At 44.6% G+C, this 19,437-nt stretch overlaps 1 protein-coding gene across 5 annotated transcripts in view; it reads right to left on the minus strand.

Moving 5' to 3' along the window:
• si:dkey-3d4.3 (ras guanine nucleotide exchange factor F) overlaps nt 1-19,437 on the minus strand; it is a 180,430-nt gene that overhangs the window by 130,780 nt on the left and 30,213 nt on the right. For 4 of the 5 annotated variants that reach the window (XR_010018039.1, XM_063048544.1, XM_063048545.1 and 1 more), the window contains exons 2-3: nt 14,044-14,330; nt 2,148-2,230 (exon numbers count right to left, since the gene is read on the minus strand). Coding sequence is in view for 3 of the 5 variants with exons in the window: in XM_063048544.1 (XP_062904614.1) it covers nt 2,148-2,230; nt 14,044-14,206 (246 nt within the window). In the remaining 2 variants the exon portion in view is untranslated. The remainder of the gene's footprint in view (nt 1-2,147; nt 2,231-14,043; nt 14,331-19,437) is intronic. The other variant, XM_063048547.1, reaches the window with a different exon arrangement.

A 19,437-nucleotide genomic window follows, 5' to 3' on the forward strand; every position in this document is an offset into this window, starting at 1 on the left:
ATCTCCAAGCCGGAATGCTTGAAGTGAGCAAAACAATTTTGAATTGTCTTACTGCTTGTTTCTCGGCAACTACCAGTGACAAAGCCACTGTTTTTTGAACTCAAGCGGACACAACTGACGCTATTTTAAAACTGTTTACTCCAAGCATGGTGTAGTGTCTAACAGCCACACAAGCTCACGTGACTGACGTTAGCTAGAAACTGCCCCAATTAGGTGGAATAGTATCTCAAATAAACGAAGGGAATCCCAAACAACAGGAATTCTGCAGATGCTGGAAATTCAAGCAACACACATCAAAGTTGCTGGTGAACGCAGCAGGCCAAGCAGCATCTATAGGAAGAGGCGCAGTCGACGTTTCAGGCCGAGACCCTTCGTCAGGACTAACTGAAGGAAGAGTGAGTAAGGGATTTGAAAGCTGGAGGGGGAGGGGGAGATGCAAAATGATAGGAGAAGACAGGAGGGGGAGGGATAGAGCCGAGAGCTGGACAGGTGATAGGCAAAAGGGGATACGAGAGGATCATGGGACAGGAGGTCCGGGAAGAAAGACGGGGGGGGGGGGTGATCAGAGGATGGGCAAGAGGTATATTCAGAGGGACAGAGGGAGAAAAAGGAGAGTGAGAGAAAGAATGTGTGCATAAAAATGAGTAACAGATGGGGTACGAGGGGGAGGTGGGGCCTAGCGGAAGTTAGAGAAGTCAATGTTCATGCCATCAGGTTGGAGGCTACCCAGACGGAATATAAGGTGTTGTTCCTCCAACCTGAGTGTGGCTTCATCTTTACAGTAGAGGAGGCCGTGGATAGACATGTCAGAATGGGAATGGGATGTGGAATTAAAATGTGTGGCCACTGGGAGATCCTGCTTTCTCTGGCGGACAGAGCGTAGATGTTCAGCAAAGCGGTCTCCCAGTCTGCGTCGGGTCTCACCAATATATAAAAGGCCACATCGGGAGCACCGGACGCAGTATATCACCCCAGTCGACTCACAGGTGAAGTGATGCCTCACCTGGAAGGACTGTTTGGGGCCCTGAATGGTGGTAAGGGAGGAAGTGTAAGGGCATATGTAGCACTTGTTCCGCTTACACGGATAAGTGCCAGGAGGGAGATCAGTGGGGAGGGATGGGGGAGACGAATGGACAAGGGAGTTGTGTAGGGAGCGATCCCTGCGGAATGCAGAGAGAGGGGGGGAGGGAAAGATGTGCTTAGTGGTGGGATCCCGTTGGAGGTGGCGGAAGTTACGGAGAATAATATGTTGGACCCGGAGGCTGGTGGGGTGGTAGGTGAGGACCAGGGGAACCCTATTCCTAGTTGGGTGGTGGGAGGATGGAGTGAGAGCAGATGTATGTGAAATGGGGGAGATGCGTTTAAGAGCAGAGTTGATAGTGGAGGAAGGGAAGCCCCTTTCTTTAAAAAATGAAGACATCTCCCTCGTCCTAGAATGAAAAGCCTCATCCTGAGAGCAGATGCGACGGAGACGGAGGAATTGCGAGAAGGGGATGGCGTTTTTGCAAGAGACAGGGTGAGAAGAGGAATAGTCCAGATAGCTGTGAGAGTCAGTAGGCTTATAGTAGACATCAGTGGATAAGCTGTCTCCAGAGACAGAGACAGAAAGATCTAGAAAGGGGAGGGAGGTGTCGGAAATGGACCAGGTAAACTTGAGGGCAGGGTGAAAGTTGGAGGCAAAGTTAATAAAGTCAACGAGTTCTGCATGCGTGCAGGAAGCAGCGCCAATGCAGTCGTCGATGTAGCGAAGGAAAAGTGGGGGACAGATACCAGAATAGGCATGGAACATAGATTGTTCCACAAACCCAACAAAAAGGCAGGCATAGCTAGGACCCATACGGGTGCCCATAGCTACACCTTTAGTTTGGAGGAAATGGGAGGAGCAAAAGGAGAAATTATTAAGAGTAAGGACTAATTCTGCTAGACGGAGCAGAGTGGTGGTAGAGGGGAACTGATGAATCCCAGCTATTTTCTGCCTCGTTTTTTGTTCTTTAAGATTCTTCCCAAATAAGTGGCTTCCCCAACTAACCGGAGTTCACTGTGTAACTATTTAAAACGTTGATGTCCTATTCCAAAGGTAATTAATCCAATCTGCAGATTTCTCCATTTTCAACAAGGATAATATATCTTATGCAGTCTGCACTTACATCATGGGCTACAAGTGAGGGCTCCTCCAATTCTTCTGGTAGTGTTCCCTCAGCGTAGTTCAATTCTTCCCATTCATTCTGAGCTGAAAAACACAAAATACATCAATCGATATTGTAATGCATCTCCATCAGGGACTACAGAGTCATTGAAACATACAGCACAGAAACACGCCCTTCGGCCTATCTAGTCTGTGTCAAACCCACTTATACCGCCTATTCCGATCGACCTCACCGGGACCATCACCCTCCATACCCTAACCATCCATGTGCCCATCCAAACTTCTCTTAAACATTGAAATTGAGCTCACATGCACCACCTGCACTGGCAGCTTGTTCTGCACTCTCACAACCCTCTGAGTGTAGAAATTTTCCTTTATGTTCCCCTTAAACTTTTCACCTTTCATCCTTAACTCATGGCCTCCAGTTGTAGTCCCACACAACCTCAGTGGAAAAACCTACTTGCATTTACCTTATCTTTCCCACTCAATTTTGTATACCTCTATTAACTCTCCTCTCAATCTTCTACATTCCAAGTAATAATGTCCTATGTTTTTAGACGGCGATGCAACATAAAAATATTTTCTCCTCATGTACGTGAAGAATACAAGAAATAAAGTCAATTCAATGCAATACAGCGATTAAGAAAACCCCCTCCAGTACACAAGTCACAAAGCTCTTCCCCAACCTTGAATTGAGACAGATTCTGCTTTCGATTTTGCCTTGAGCCATCAAACGGATGGCTCTGGGCCTATACTTGTTGGAGTTTAGAAGTACTGTATGAGAGGGGATCTCATTGAAACCAATTGATCATTGAAAGGCCTAGATGGGGTGGATGTAGAGAGGACGTTTCCTATAGTGGGAGAGTCGAGGACAACAGGGCACAGCCTCAGAATAGAAGGACATCCCTTGAGAATGGAGTTGAGGAGGTATTTATTTAAACAGAGGGTGGTGGATCTCTTTGTCACAGATGGCTGTGGAGGTCAAGACATTGAGTATATTCAAGGTGGAGGTTAGTAGGTTCTTGATTAATCACAGTGTCAAAGGTTACAGAGAGAGGGCTGGAGAATGGGGTTGAATGGAATAATAAATCAGCCTTGACAAAATGGCAGAGCAGACAGAGAGATGGGCTGAATGGCCTTATTCTACTCCTCTGTCTTAGTGTCTCAAGAGCATGTCAGGACATTCTGGGGTCAGGGTCCCAGTGTCACAGTGTACACGCTACCGAGGCTTTGCACCACTGCGTTTAGTCCGGTTGGTGTGAATGGCTCAGAGCTGTAGGTGCCAGGCATAATCTAGTCCACTTCAGCCCAATGACTGTTTCCTTCTGCACAGATGCTGCCCAACTTGCCCAGTCCCTGATTTTATTTCAGATTTTGAGCAACTGCAGTGTTTGTACTTCAGGACTGGTTTTGTGATGCGGAACTGGTTGCTCAAATCGGTCTGCTGCTATATGGCAGCATCTTCTGAAGTCAGCAATTTCACTACGGAAGTAATCCTCCCAGAGGAACAGGCAGGGAATTCAGGCCTGGGACTTGTGCTGTGCCTCTAGTGGGGGACTCCCACAGCACTAGTAACCAATCGTCCCACCACGTGGTGCTGGGTTGGCATTCTCCAGGTAAACAAGGGACAGAAAGGGGAATTGAAAGGGCTTGAGGTGGTAATGAAAGCTGATACTCTCAAGTTTAACAAGCATCTAGAGCAGGGGTTCCCAAGCGCTTTTTTTTACGCCATTACCCAAGGGGTTCGTGGACCCCAGGTTGGGAACCCCTGATCTAGAGGGTAAATAGGACTAACAATAGATAAGCACAAGGGTTGTCAAGGAGCTGGTGGGCCTTAAGGCCTTTTACTGTGTTGTAATCCTCCATGACAACAGGCAGTAGCTCTACAGGGCCCAAGGCTGATTGTTAACCTAAATTAAAACAATCAGGTGTGCTATAATTGGTTGCCATGGAATGACAAGAGCACAAGACATAGGAGCAGAATTAGGCCATTCAGCCCATCCAGTCTGTTCCGGCAAGATCATCTTCATCACTATCCAACTCAGCGACAGTCACATATAGGAATGTGGAGGATCGGGAAATACTACCATTGCAGGAATCATCACATGCCTCACATACCACACCATCAAATATTTCTGGGTAGGGAATGACACAACATTCTTCAAAGCATTCATACAACTGCATTAACAGCTCCACATGCTCACGTGTACAGCCGGGCCCCTCTTGGTCTGATACGTCAGACACCTGATGCCTGTGCACGTTCTTCCACTGTGACAGTAGATGTGACGAAGCCAGTGACCCATCTTGGGTGGCATGTGGTGAACAGGACATAGGGACACCCAGCTGAACCAGCAAACAAGGCTTGTCAAGCTCCACCTGCCTACTTTGAGTCGAGATGATCACCAGCAAGCCACTCTGGCCAAGCGAACACTGATAATGGAGAAGATCTACTATTAAGGTTTACAATTTCAGTCTGAAGGCATTGAAAAAGTTTGAAATGGCAAGAGGATTTGTACTGCATGATTTTTCTACAAGCACGTTGATGAGCTGAAAGCTTTCCTAGCTAACTTGAGACAGGGTGCAAGGGTAGTTGACGTGCCTCTATTATCATTGTAATCTCAGGAATGCTTGATATATTGATCTATATCTCACTGATAAGATCCCTCACATTCCGTATCGCATCTCAGCTGCCATCTATTGCACCACTAAGGACATTTGCACAATATGGTAAACATCACTGAACATGGTGCTGCTGGGGCACCACGTATACCATCCACACCAGGAATGTGCAGCGACACTTGCAGGCTTTCCCCACCAAGTCCTTGGGTTGTGTTGGTTGTAAACACAAATGATTCATTTCGCTGTCTGTTTTAATGTACGTGCAATCAACAAATGAATCCGAGTCAGGATTAAATATTTCACATTAGCTGACCACATGACTTTACTGTCAGAAAACAGAAATCTTTCATCCCCTTGTTTGGATTGTATTTCATTGAAACACATTTAGTTGTATTGCTCATTATCTTTATTTGTTACCAAGATGTTACCTTTCTCTGCATTAAATGGCATTCACCAGATTGGACACACTATTCATTCAGGAGTCTTAGAGTTTATCAAGTTTACATATAATTGCTTGCATTCCCTTCCTGTTTGGTATCAAGTGCAAGCTTGGAAAATTATGTTTCTACTTCCATTTCCTTACCAACAGGCAAAGAATTTATTCAGGTGCATCTCAGTCCCCTTCAAGATCTTCTCCTTTAGTCCATTTTTTATTGTACTACTCATTATTGCCATCATGTGTTGTGTCGTATGACGTAGGTGATCATGGTCTCATGACCATAACTGTTCTTGGCAAACTTTTCTACAGAAGTAGTTTGCCATTGCCTCCTCCTGGGCAGTGTCTTTAATAGATGGTGAGCCCAGCCATTATCAATATTCTTCGGAGATTGTCTGCCTGGCATCAGTGGTCACATAACCAGGACTTGTGATATGCACCAGTTGCTCATATAACCATCCACCACCTGCTCCCAAGATTTCACATGACCCTGATAGGTGAGTGGGGCCAAGCAGGTACTGCAGCTTACCCGAGGGTGACCTGCTGACAAATGGAGGGGCGAAGTGCCTTAGACCTTCTTTGGTAGAGGCCCCAACACCCACTATTACTCGTCCTTTATCCAGCACAATATTTCTCCTCAGATAAGATGGGCAATGTTCTATTCAGGCACTCTTCATTCAGACTGGCCTCCAGTACTTCCCTTCCAATGTGATTCTCTGGGCCCCTTTAACCCCTTTGGTTAGTGATGCCTTTTTCTCAAGCAGAATCTTTCTTTTCAAGGATTCTCCACAGTATGCAGAACTTCATTACAGTCTTCCTTGAAGACCCTAACACAAAATCTATGTGCTGAATGTGACAAATTTGTCAAGAATTTAATTTTTTTTTAAAAGGGAACGCATTTCCTCTTGTACTTCCTCATGTACAATAAGAGAGGGAAATGCCCTCTTCTCAATGTTACTGTCAGGAAGGAGGTACAGGAGCCTGAAGGCACACACTCAGCTTCTACCCCTCTGCTATATGATTGCTAAATGGACAATGAATCCATGAACACTACCTCGCTGCTTTTAAATTTCTGGGGGGGGGGGTTTGCACTACTTATCTTAATTTAACTATTTTATTTATATATACACTTACTGTAATTCATTTTTTTCTATGTTTATTATATTGCATTTTACTGTTGCCATAAAGTTAAAAAATTTCACAATATATGGCGGTGATATTAAACCCGATTCTGATTCTCCTGTAATTCGGATTCCGATTCTGATTCATGTTATGTTAGATGAGTGGGCAAATTCATGGCAGATGCAGTTTAATGTGGATAAATGTGAGGTTATCCTCTTTGGTAGCAAAAACAGGAAAACAGATTATTATCTGAATGGTGGCCGATTAGGAGAAGGGGAGGTGCAACGAGACCTGGGTGTCATTACACACCAGTCATTGAAAGTGGCCATGCAGGTACAGCAGGCGGTGAAAAAGGCGAATGGTATGCTGGCATTCATAGCAAGAGGATTCGAGTACAGGAGCAGAGAGGTACTACTGCAGTTGTACAAGGCCACACCTGGAGTATCGTGTGCAGTTTTGATCCCCTAATCTGAGGAAAGACATTCTTGCCATAGAGGGAGTACAAAGAAGGTTCACCAGATTGATTCCTGGGATGGCAGGACTTTCATATGATGAAAGACTGGATCGACTAGGCTTATACTCTCTGATGTTTAGAAGATTGAGGGGGGATCTTATTGAAACATATAAAATCCTAAAGGGATTGGACAGGCTAGATGCAGGAAGATTGTTCCCGATGTTGGAGAAGTCCAGAACGAGGGGTCACAGTTTGAGGATAAAGGGGAAGCCTTTTAGGACTGAGATTAGGAAAAACTTCTTCACACAGAGAGTGGTGAATCTGTGGAATTCTCTGCCACAGGAAACAGTTGAGGCCAGTTCATTGGCTATGTTTAAGAGGGAGTTAGATATGGCCCTTGTGGCTAAAGGGATCGGGGGTATGGAGAGAAGGCTGGTACAGGGTTCCGAGTTGGATGATCAGCCATGATCATACTGAATGGCAGTGCAGGCTCGAAGGGCCAAATGGCCTACTCCTGCACCTATTTTCTTACTTTCTATGTTAGTAATTTGTTTAGCAAAATGGTGGCCATTACTTAGGAACAATTAACCATACTAGCTCATAGTAATTAGACGGCTTCTCTTCTTGTTGTCATATAAGTGTAGTGTGCCTGACATAGAGATACAAAAAGCCTGTAACTGGTGTACCAAAACAACATGTTCCACAGCAAATCAGCAGAGTTAAGATCATTCTGATGGTCATCAAATATGACAGCATGGAAAGAGGGAATTGGGGCTCCAATTGACCATTCTGATCAAGATGCCCATATGTTAGTTGCATCTGCCCATGTTTGGCACAGAGTCCTCAAAACCTTCCCTGTGTCTTATTAATATTATTTTTGTCCTTGTCTCAACCACTTCTTCTGGAAGCTCATTCCATACAGTCACCACCATCGACATCAATGAAATGCCTGTCAGGATTTATTTTTAAATCTTTCCCCTTTCACCTTCAACCTGTGCCCTCTAGTTATTTTCCCTTTCCGTGGAAAAAGTCTGTGGATTTGAAAGGCAGGGTATCAGGATCAGAGGCGAGGGTCAGGCCAGGCCAGGCCAGGCTAGACTAGGCCTGTTCGTAGCTCTGAGATGCTTACTCTGCTCTTCGCCGCATTGAGGCTGAGGGCGAGGGCCTGCTCTGGACATCGTGTCCCGAGCGCTCACTTTCATTCAAAATGCTATTTCCTTACTTTTGTTCTTTGCGCAATTTGTTTTTTTTCCCCCTTCTTTCTGCCTGTCGGTCTTTTTTTTTTATATAAGTGGGTTCTTTTGAGTTTCTTGTCTTGTGGCTGCCTTTAAGGAGCTGAATCTCAAGGTTCTATAATGTATACATACTTTGATAATAAATGTATTTTGAACCCTATCTATGCCCTTCATGATTTTGTACACCTCTATAACGTTAATCCTCAGACTCCCATGCTCCAAGGAATAAAAGTCCTTGCTGCAAAACCTCTCCCAATAACCCTGTCTCTCAAGTCCTGCTAACTCAAAGCTTCACTGATTGCTGCTTTTTAAATCCCAACCTATTTCATCATACCTTCCACAATCAAGCCACCTAAATGGACAAATTGCCTCCCGAATAATCTACCAAAATTGCTGAAATTCCCTACAGCTTATTAGGGAAAGTGAAGAGGAGATAGATAGGAGCTACAGGGAGTTAGTCACCCCGAGGCTGCAGGAGTTAGATAAGTGGGTGGCTGTCAGGGAAGAGCTCAGATAGTAGAGAGCACCCCGTGGCCATCCCCCTCAGTAATCATCATCCCGTTTTGGATGCAGTTGAGGGGGATGACCACAGCCATTGGGTCTCTGGCACGGAGTCTGGTTCCCTGCTGCAGAAGGGAAAGAGAAAGATGAGGAATGCGGTAGTCATAGGGCAGCAGTCTCCAACCACCGGGCTGTAAAGCATGTGCTACCGGGCCGGGAGGAAACGATACGAGTCAGCTGCACCTTTCCTCATTCCCTGTCATGCACTGTTGAACTTGAACATAGGGTTGCCAACTGTCCCGTATTTGCCGGGACATCCCGTATATCGGGCTAAATTGGTTTGTCCCATACGGGACCTCCCTTGTCCTGTATTTCCCCCACTAAGGTAGAGCGTTCCTATGAAACCTTTCGTGCCGAAATGGCATAAAGCGAAGAAGCAATTACCATTAATTTATATGGGAAAAATTTTTCAGCGCTCCCAGACCCAAAAAAAACCTACCAAATCATACCAAATAACACATAAAACCTAAAATAACACTAACATATAGTAAAAGCAGGAATGATATGATGAATACACAGCCTATATAAACTAGAAGTGATGTATGTACAGTATAGTGGGGAAGATTAAGCCAAAACCAATTTGTGGAAAAAAATCAGCACGTACGCGCATGGGCACGCAGGTGTCCGCGCAAGGCTTCATGGTCATGGTAGTCTTTCTTGGGGTAAACACAAGTGTCCCAGGATTTGACTGCTACTTTTGTCCCTTATTTGAGTGTGAGAAAGTTAGCAACCCTAACTGTAAAAGACATGTTGAAGTGAGTTTCACCCCACCCCCACCCCATCTGCCAGTCTGCAAGAATATTATCAATATTAAACTGGTCTGCGGCACAAAAAAGGTTGGGGACCCTTGTCATAGGGTATTCCATAGTGAGGGGAACAGACAGGAGGTTCTGTCAGCCTGATAGAGATAGTCCATGGTGTGTTGCCTCCCAGCTGCCAGGGTACGGGATGTCTCGGATCAGGTGCCGAGTAGTCTGAAGGGAGAGGGTGAACAGCCAGAAATCTTGGCACACGTTGGTACCAATGACATAGGTAGAAAAAGAGAGGAGGTCCTGAAGAGAGAATTCAGGGAGTTGGGTAGGAAGCTGAAAAGCAGGACCCCCAGAGTAGTAATCTCAGGATTGCTGCCTGTGCCACATGCTGATGAGTACAACAATAGCATGACCTGGCATACTAATGCCTGGCTGACAGACTGGTGTAGGGGGCAGGGCTTTGGGTTCCTGGATCACTGGGGCCTCTTCTGGGGGAGGTATGCCCTGAACAAAAAGGATGGGTTACACTTGAACCCAAAGGAGTCCAATATCCTAGCAGGCAGGTTTAATAGAGCTGTTAGGGAGGGTTTAACCTAATTTGGCAAGGGGATGGGAATCGGAGTGATAGGGCTGAGGAAGGGGAAACAGAAATAAATCAAAGATAGCGTGCAACAGAGATTATGGAAAGGACAGACAGGAGATGAGGCATAATCACAGTCAGTGGGATGAGTTACAGGGCAATAGAGGCATGGTGCAGTTAAAACAGAAAGCAACAAATAGATAGATAGATAGATAGATATACTTTATTGATCCCAAGGGAAATTGGGTTTCGTTACAGCCGCACCAACCAAGAATAGAGCATGAATATAGCAATACAAAAACTACAAACAATCAAACAACAAAATGCAAACTATGCCAGATGGAAATAAGTCCAGGACCAGTCTATTGGCTCAGGGTGTCTGACCCTCCACGGGAGGAGCTGCAAGTTCGATGACCACAGGCAGGAACGACCTCCCGTGCCACCCAGTGTCGTATCTCGGTGGAATATGGCTGAAGTCCAACAGTAAAAAGTTCAATATCCGGTCTGCAAACATGTTCCTTCGTAATATGACCCGGATTGCACCATCTGCTGTTAACCAGAACAGTAAGCATCCAACTCCTTTACGCTTACCGCTCCCAGTGCACATCCGGTCAGCCGGAACAGTCTGGAAGCCGTCCATGGAGAAGTTTTGATCGGGTATGTCCTCGTGCAGCCCCGTTCCAGTAACACACATAACACTGCACTTCTGAAATGTTCTCTGACGCCTGGCTAGTGCCGTGAACTCCTCCATTTTACTACCCACCGAACTCCTCTTCTCCATAAGTCTCTGTTGTCTCGACCCGGTCCTCCTTCCTCGACTTTGTGATCCCCCTCTGCATCCTCTGTGTGTTTCCCTCCAGATTTCAGCAGGGGTGTCCGCCGCTCTGCTCGCTAAACCGGCCGGCATTAGCACAAGCAGCTGGTCCCTGGTATGAACAATGCGACCATGCTTCTGTCCCGCGTATCGGGATGTAACTATTTCCAGCGCTAAAAACCCCAATAAAACTCTCTCTACCAGCATGTTAGAGAGGGTGCAGCTTCGACGTGTTATCGTGAAAAAAAAATACAAAAAATAACTTAAGTTAAAAAGTAAGAATTCTGATCAGAACGGCTGTAACAGGCTGCATGCACGACCAGCGTATGCACACTATACTGGTCTGAAAGTGTTATACTTGAATGCACACAGCACAAGAAATAAAATGAACAATCTTGAAATTCAGCTACAGATTGGCAAGTATGACATTGAGACCATCTCTGAAACTTGGCTAAAGGATGGCTGCCATTGGATGCTGAACATCCAAGGATATACAGTGTATCGGAAAGATAGGTTAGTAGGCAGAGGGGGTGGTATGGCTCTGTGTATAGAAAAATAATATTACATCATTAGAAAGGGATGACATAGGATCGGAAGGTGTAGAGTCTCTATTTGTTAAGAAATGGCATGGGGAAAAGGACCCTAATGGCAGTTGTAGACAGACCTCCAAACAGCAGCCAGGATGTGGATTAGAAATTACAGCAGGAGATAGAAAAGGCATGTCAGAAGGGCAATGTCATGATAATTGTTGGGGATTTTAACATGAAAGTGGATTGGGAAAACCAGGCCAGTACTGGACCGCAAGAGGGAATTTGTAGAATGTCTAAGGGATGGCTCTTCAGAACAGCTTGTTGTCGAGCTCACTAGGGGATTGGCTGTGCTGGATTGGGTGTTGTGCAATGATCCGGAGGTGATAAGAGAGCTTAAGGTTAAGGAACCCTTAGGGAACAGTGATCACAATATGATCGAGTTCACTTTGAAATTTGAGAAGGAGAAACTAAATTCCAATGTGTCAGTATTTCAGTGGAATAAAGGAAATTACAATGGCATGAGAGGGAAACTGGCCAAAATTGACTGGAAACGGACACTAGCAGGAAGGACAGCAGAGCAGCAATGGCTCGAGTTTCTGTGAAAAATGAAGGAAGTGCAAGAGAGATATATTCCAAATAAGAAGAAATTTTGAAATGGAAGGAGGACACTACCGTGGCTGACAAGTGAAATCAGAGCCAAAGTAAATGCAAAAGAGAGGGTATACAAGGAAGCCAGAGCTAGTGGCAAGATAGAGGATTGGAAAGCTTTTAAAAAACTTGCAGAAGGAAACTAAGAAGGTCATTAGGAAGGAAAAGATGAATTATGAAAGGAAGCTGGCAACCAATATCAAAGAAGATAATAAAAGCTTTGTTAAGTATATAAAGAGTAAAAGAGAGTTGAGGGTAGATATAGGACCAATACAAAATGACGCTGGAGATATTGTAATGAGAGACACAGAGATGGCAGAGGAAATGAATGCGTAAATTACCTCAGTCTTCACAGTGGAAGACATCTGCAGTATACCGGACATTCATGAGTGTCAGGGAAGTGAAGAACGTGCAGTGAAAATTACGACTGAGAAGGTGCTCAGGAAGCTTAATGGTCTGAGGGTGGATAAATCTCCTGGATCTGATTCTGCACCCTCGGGTTCTGAAGGAAGTAGCTGGAGAGATTGTGTAGGCATTAACAAAGATCTTTCAAGAATAGATAGATTTTGACATTGTACTGGATGACTGGAAAATTGCAAATGTTACTCTGCTATTTAAGAAGGGTGGGAGGCAGCAGAAAGGAATCTATAGACCTGTTAGCCTGACATCAGTGGTTGGGAAATTGTTGGAATCGATAGTTAGGGATGAGATTACGGAGTACCTGGAGGCACATGACAAGATAGGCCAAAGGCAGCATGGCTTCCTGAAAGGAAAATCCTGCCTGACTAACCTACTGCAATTTTTTGAGGAAATTACAAACAGGGTAGACAAAGGAGATGCAGTGGATGCGGTGTGCTTTTCAGAAGGTGCCGCACAGGAAGCTGCTCAGCAAGAGAAGAGCCCATGGAATTACAGGGGAGTTACTAGCATGGGTGAAGCATTGGCTGATCGGCAGAAACCAGTGAGTGGGAATAAAGGGATCCTGTTCTGGCTGGCTGCCAGTTACCAGTGGAGTTCCACAGGGGTCTGTGTTGAGACCGCTGCTTTTTACCATGTATGTCAATAATTTGGACTATGGGATTAATAGATTTGTGGCTAAATTTGCCCATGCTACAAAGATAGGTGGGGGAGCGGGTAGTGTTGAGGAAACAGAGAGCCTGCAGAGACCTATATTGTTTAGGAGAATGGGCAAAGAAGTGGCAAATAAAATACAATGTTGGAAAGTGTATGGTCACGCACTTTGGTGGAAGAAATAAACGGGCCGACTATTATTTAGATGGAGACAGAATTCAAAATGCAGAGGTGCAAAGGGGCTTGGGAGTCCTTGTGCAGGATACCCTAAAGGTTAACCTCCAGGTTGAATCAGTGGTGAAGAAGGCGAATGCAATGTTGGCATTCATTTTTAGAGGTATAGAATATAAGAGCAGGGATGTGATGTTGAGGCTCTATAAGGCACTTGTGAGACCACACGGAGTAGTGTGTGCAGTTTTGGGCTTCTTAATTTAGAAAGGATATACTGACATTGGAAAGGGTTCAGAGAAGATTCACAAGAATGATTCCAGGAATGAAAGAGTTACTGTATGAGGAACGTCTAACAGCTCTTGGGCTATATTCCCTGGAGTTCAGGAGAATGGGGGGGGGGGGGGGGGATTCTCACAGAAACATTCCGAATGTTAAAAGGCCTGAACAGATTAGGTACGGCAAAATTATTTCCCATGGTGGAGGATTCTGGGACAAGAGGGCATGACTTCAGGATGTCCATTTAGAACAGTGATGCTGAGAAATGACTTTAGTCAGAGGGTGGTAAATTTGTGGAATTTGTTCCCACAAGCAGCTGTAGAGGCCAAGGCAGAGATAGATTCTTCATTAGCCAGGCCATCAAAGGGTATGGAGAGAAGGCAGGGGAGTTGGGATGACAGGAAGAATTTGATGGGCCGAATGGCATACTTCTGCTCCTATATCTTATGGTCTTATGATTCTTAACAGTGCTTTGAGATGGCTTAGTGAGCGACTCTGTTCGGCTTGCAGTAGGGGATAATTATCAGTAGCTTAGCTAGAAACATCCACACCCTATGAATGAATACATATGTTGAATAAGTACAAGGATAAGTGAAATTAAAAATCAAATACATGCACAATATCTTACCAATGTTGTATCTCCAAAAATCCTTCAGACCACTTAGCCTTCGACCACCGTAGAGATAAATATATCCCCTCCAGACACAACAACCATGTTTATACCGTTCCACAGGAGCTGTGCTCGTCTGGGAGAGATGTCTCCATACAGGTTGGCCAAATCCCTTATACATGACGTTCCTGCCACAACCAGATTATTCACTTATAAATGTCATAAGCTGAACAATCATGTTGACTTTCATAGTGCACCCAACATTGTTATCAGTTGGAATGCTTTGATGAGCACCACAGAATTATCTAGAAATAAAGAAGAAAATTATTCATTTTTAACATGAGGTTTCATAGAACATCAGATAATTCACAGCCTTCAGTGTGAACATCCTAAAGTAGCGGTCCCCAACCACCGGGCCACAAAGCATGTGCTACTGGGCCGCAAGGAAACGATATGAGTCAGCTGCACCTTTCCTCATTCCCTGTCACACACTGTTGAACATGATGATAGGGTTGCCAATTGTCCCGTATTAGCCGGGACATCCCATATATTGGGCTAGATTGGTTGGTCTCATACCAGACCGCCCTTGCCCTGTATTTCCCCCGCTAAGGTAGAGCGCTCCTATGAAACCTTTCATGCTGAAATGGCATAAAGCGAAGAAGCAATTACCATTAATTTATATAGGAAAAATTTTTCAGTGCTCCCAGACCCAAAAAATAACCTACCAAATCATACCAAATAACATATAAAACCTAAAATAACTCTTAACATATAGTAAAAGCAGGAATGAAATGATAAATACACAGCCTGTATAAAGCAAAAATAATGTATGTACAGTGTAGTCAGGAAGATTAAGCCAAAACCGATTTGTGGAAAAAAATCAGCACGTACGTGCATGCGCACGACACATATGCACACACAGGTGCCCGCGCAAGGCGTCATGGTCATGGTAGTCTTTCTCAGGGTAAACAAGTGTCCCGTCAACACACACAAAAAGTGCTGGTGAACGCAACTGGCCAGGCAGCATCGACAGGACGAGGTACAGTCGACGTTTCAGGCCAGGACCCTTTGTCAGGATTTGACTGCTACTTTTGTCCTTTATTTGGGAATGAGAAAGTTGGCAACCCTAACTGTAAAAGACATGTTGAGGTGAGTTTAACCCTACTTGAACACCCCCCCCCCCCAGTCAATTGAATTGAATATTGTCCCCAAGAATATTGTCAATATTAAACTGGTCTGCGGTGCAAAGAAGGTTAGGGACACCTGTCCTAAAGCATTCAGGACCAAAGTCAGAGCTGATGAACTTTGTACTCTTGGTACCATATAGACTTTTTTTTTGCAATAAATCTCAAAAAACACTTTTACAGACAGCTAATGGTTTCTTAAGCAAAGTTTAAAACATCGGTGTTACTACCAACAGATAAAGGGCACCTCTCAGGCTACATCTACACTACGCCGGATAATTTTGAAAACGAAGCTTTTTCTCTTCGTTTTGACCTTCCGTCCGCACTGAACCGGCGTCTTCATCTCCCGAAAATGGAGATTTTCAAAAACACTCTCCAGAGTGTGTAAATTTGAAAACGATTGTTTCGCATTGTAGTGTGGACAGGGAAAAGGAGAGATTTAAAAACGTTGTCATGACAACACCACAACAACGATGCTTTTTCTGCTTCTGCTTGGGACTGCGCAAGCACTGCCGGACAGTTGTTCCTGGCTCTTGATCCTCCAAAATATTCCGCATGGAATTTAAATTGGAGGTGGCTTTCAAGCTGGTCCCCTCGGTTTCTCTGTTTGCACCCTCTGTTCTTCTGCCCGTACCCTCCGGTCTCCCAGTCTGCGGTGGTCGTACCCTCGTTCTCCTGTACCCTGGGGTCTCCAAGCCGGCACTGTTGCTGACTGACCACCACTGTTATAACGCGCAGTCGGTGTGAACGGCCTGAGAGTTAAATTGTAAAGTGAGCTTTTTTTACTAGATCCCCTAAATTGATTTGATTTAATCTATCTTTAAAAATATTAATGTCAGAAATACTGCTCAGGTCTGGTGGCAGAAGATTCCACTCTCTTGGTTCTTGGTTCTTGATCCTCCAAAATATTCTGCATGGAATTTAAACTGGAGGTGGCGGAGGGCGGGTTTAAGAAGGAGATTTTTGAAGAAGAAAAATTGCCTTAAATTTAATTGGGTTTGGTTGTGTGACTGTGTTAGGATTAAGATTATTCCATGCTTTAATTGTGCGGGGGGAAAGTGAACTGGTGTACACATCTGACTTGGTAAGTAGTATTTCAAATTGAGTTGAGTGCCCTCTTCTGCTCCTAATAGGTTTGGGTTTGATATGGGATTGGTAGTCTATGTTGAGTTGACCATTTAACATTTTGTAATTGTTGATAATGTTGATCTTGGGTAGAGGATGGCTTCATGCGTGTGTTGTTTACTTTATTGTCTACGTTAATAGCTTGTTAGGAATTAAACATCTCCACAGCTTTGCTGACTTTGTAGTCATTTGTAACTCGCAGAAACAGCTCGACTTCATTGTCTGTCTAAACGAAGAAGTCTGGTCTGCTTTCTCCAGCAGAGGTTTTCTTTGTATTCCTCAAAGACATTTTTGAAACTTTCTTTCGCTGTTGTTGTAGGTACTCTAGTTTTTGACCAATGGAAATAGCACAACGCCGCCGCAGAAATGTAAATATTATACCGTTTCCTCTTCACTTGTTTTCTGTAGATGTGTCTGCGCATGCCCAGTAGGAGGAGATTCGCCCAAATATCTGTTTTAGTGTGGACAGAGATATTTTGAAAAATGCCTAGCGTGGACGCCTGTCGTTTTTACTCGAAACCGGCATTTTCAAAATTATCCAGTCTAATGTGGACGTAGCCTCAGAGAGAAGCCTTTTGAAAGGACCAAATCTCTTCACATCTGTCAGCCCTTCCCCCACCACCAACCTTTTCCTTATTTGTCTTTGAACCTGCACCACTGATTGATCAGAAAATGAGTCAAAGGGAGGCTGTTAGCTTATCTGACTAGCTTTCGCATACAATGACCAATGCTTACTATATGAAGAGAAGTATGCTCTTCAGAGGCAATGCCAAAATTTATCTCAGGTAGTAAAACTAAAAATTAGAAAAATTATTTGAAAGCAGAGGAAAATCAATCATTTTAAGTATATTGAAAAACAGAAAGATGTCACAGTCAAGTCAAGTTTATTACCAATGTATGTATATATCACCATATACTGGCGAGAACAGACTAGTAGAATATGTGACGGAGAGGCCTACATACTGCAAAGGACCTCAGTCTCCTCAGGAAGTAAAGGCAACTCTGGCCTTTCTTGTACACAGCCTGCGTGTTGGTGCTCCACTCAAGTCTGTCATCCAGGTGCACCCCCAGGTACTTGTAGGTCCTCACTACACCCACGGTAACCAGACATCCCACCCTGCAAAAACTCATTTCAGGGAGGTAGCACCATCAGTTTGCGGGAGACTCCCGGAACTTCCGGGAGAGGTAGCAGCGAGCCAGCTAGTTTAAATAACGTTAGCTATGCTAATGAACAAATGACACCTGTTAAACTCACCTCAACATATCTTTTACAGTCTTTACCCATCATGGGCAATAGAAAAGTCACTGTTGCAAACAGTGCAGCGAGCAACACTATCATTATTTTTGACCCCTATTAGGCAGGAGTACACCTTAGGGTAGTTTGGGGTGACGTACGTTTTATATTTTCTTTGTTTGGATCTCTTTCTCTCTCTCACCCTCACTCTCAAAAGACTTGATTTCCGGGATATTGTATATAATTTGCTGGCATCAGGGAGCCACTATTAATATGCGGGAGACTCCCGGAACTTCCGGGAGAGGTGGGATGTCTGCAGTAACAGGGAGCAATGCAGGCTTAGCAGCACCTACGGCCATCACTCCTACCTTCTGGCCAAATAAATTAACAGCTTTATACCATAACGTCTTGTACAAGAAGGCGTTGAACTCCAATCCAGGTTTTTATAATTCATTCACAGAATGCATGTGTCACTGATAATGCCAACATTATCACCCATCCCCAGATTCCCTGAGATGAGGGGATCACAATCACAATAAATTTAATATCATCGGCACATTTTGTTGTTCTGTGGCAGCAGCACATTGCTACACATAATCATAAAAAACTGTCACAGAAAGTATATTTAAAAAGTTAAATTAAATAGTGCAACAAGAATAAAAACAACAACACACACAAAATGCTGGAGGAACTCAGCAGGTTAGGCAGCATCTCTGGAAATGAATAAACAGCCGACATTTCAGGCCAAGACCTTTCTTCAGAACTGAGAAGGAAGGGGGAAGATGCCAGAATAAAAAGGTGGGGGGTGGGGGAGGAAGAGGCGGCTAGCTGGTAGATGATGGGTAAAGCCAGGTGGGTGGGAAAGATAAAGGGGTGGAGAGGAAGGAATCTGATAGGAGAGAAGAGTGGACCATAGGAGAAGGGGAGGGAGGAGGAGTCAATAGGCAGATGAGAGGGGGAAATAGAGGAATAGGGGAGGGGAGAAATCAATATTTATGCCATCAGGTTAGAGGCTTCGTAGATGGAATAAAAGAAACAGTTCCTCCACCCAGAGTGTGGCCTCATCTTGGCACGTGAGGAGGCCGTGGACTACATGGTGGAACAGGAATGGAAATCAGAATTAAAACATTTGGTTACCGGGAAGATCCACTTGCGGCGGATGCAGCGAAGGTGCTCGACAAAGTGCAATTTACAATGTAGAGGAGGCTGCATCAGGAGCATCAAGCACAATAGATGACTCCAACAGATTCACAGGTGAAGTTTTGCCTCACTTGGAAGGACTGTTCGAGGTGAGGAAGGTGTATGGGCAAGTGTAGTATTTAGGCTGCTTGCAGGGTTAAGGGTGAGGAAGGAGATTAGTGGGGAGGAGCAAATGGACAAGGCAATCATAAAGGGCATTATCCCTGTGGAAAGTGGGGGGCGGGTAGGTAAAAAGATATGTTTAGTGTTAGAATCCTTTTGGCAATGGCAGAAGTTGCAGAGAATAATGGGGTAGTAGGTAAGGAAAAGAGGAACTCCATCACTGTTAAGGCAGTGAGAAGATGGGGTGAGTGCAGATGTACGAGAAACAGAGAAGATGCAGGTAAGGGCAGCACCAATAGTGGAGGGAGGGAACCTTGTTCTTTAAAGGACGAGGACATTCTGATGTCCTGGAACAGAAAGCCACATCCTGGAAACAGATGCGGTGGAGGTGAAGAAATTTGAGAAAAGGGAATAGCATTTCTGCAGGAGATAGGTTGGAAAGAGGTATCATTAAGATAACCATGGGAATCAGTAGGTTTATAAAAAATGTTAGTTGACAGCTTGTCTCCAGAGATGGAGACAGAGAGAGATCAAGAAAGTAGAGGACATTGTCAGAGATGGACCAAT

The sequence above is a fragment of the Mobula hypostoma genome, chromosome 5, assembly GCF_963921235.1.
Source record: "Mobula hypostoma chromosome 5, sMobHyp1.1, whole genome shotgun sequence".
In the NCBI taxonomy this organism is placed as follows: Eukaryota; Metazoa; Chordata; class Chondrichthyes; order Myliobatiformes; family Myliobatidae; genus Mobula; species Mobula hypostoma.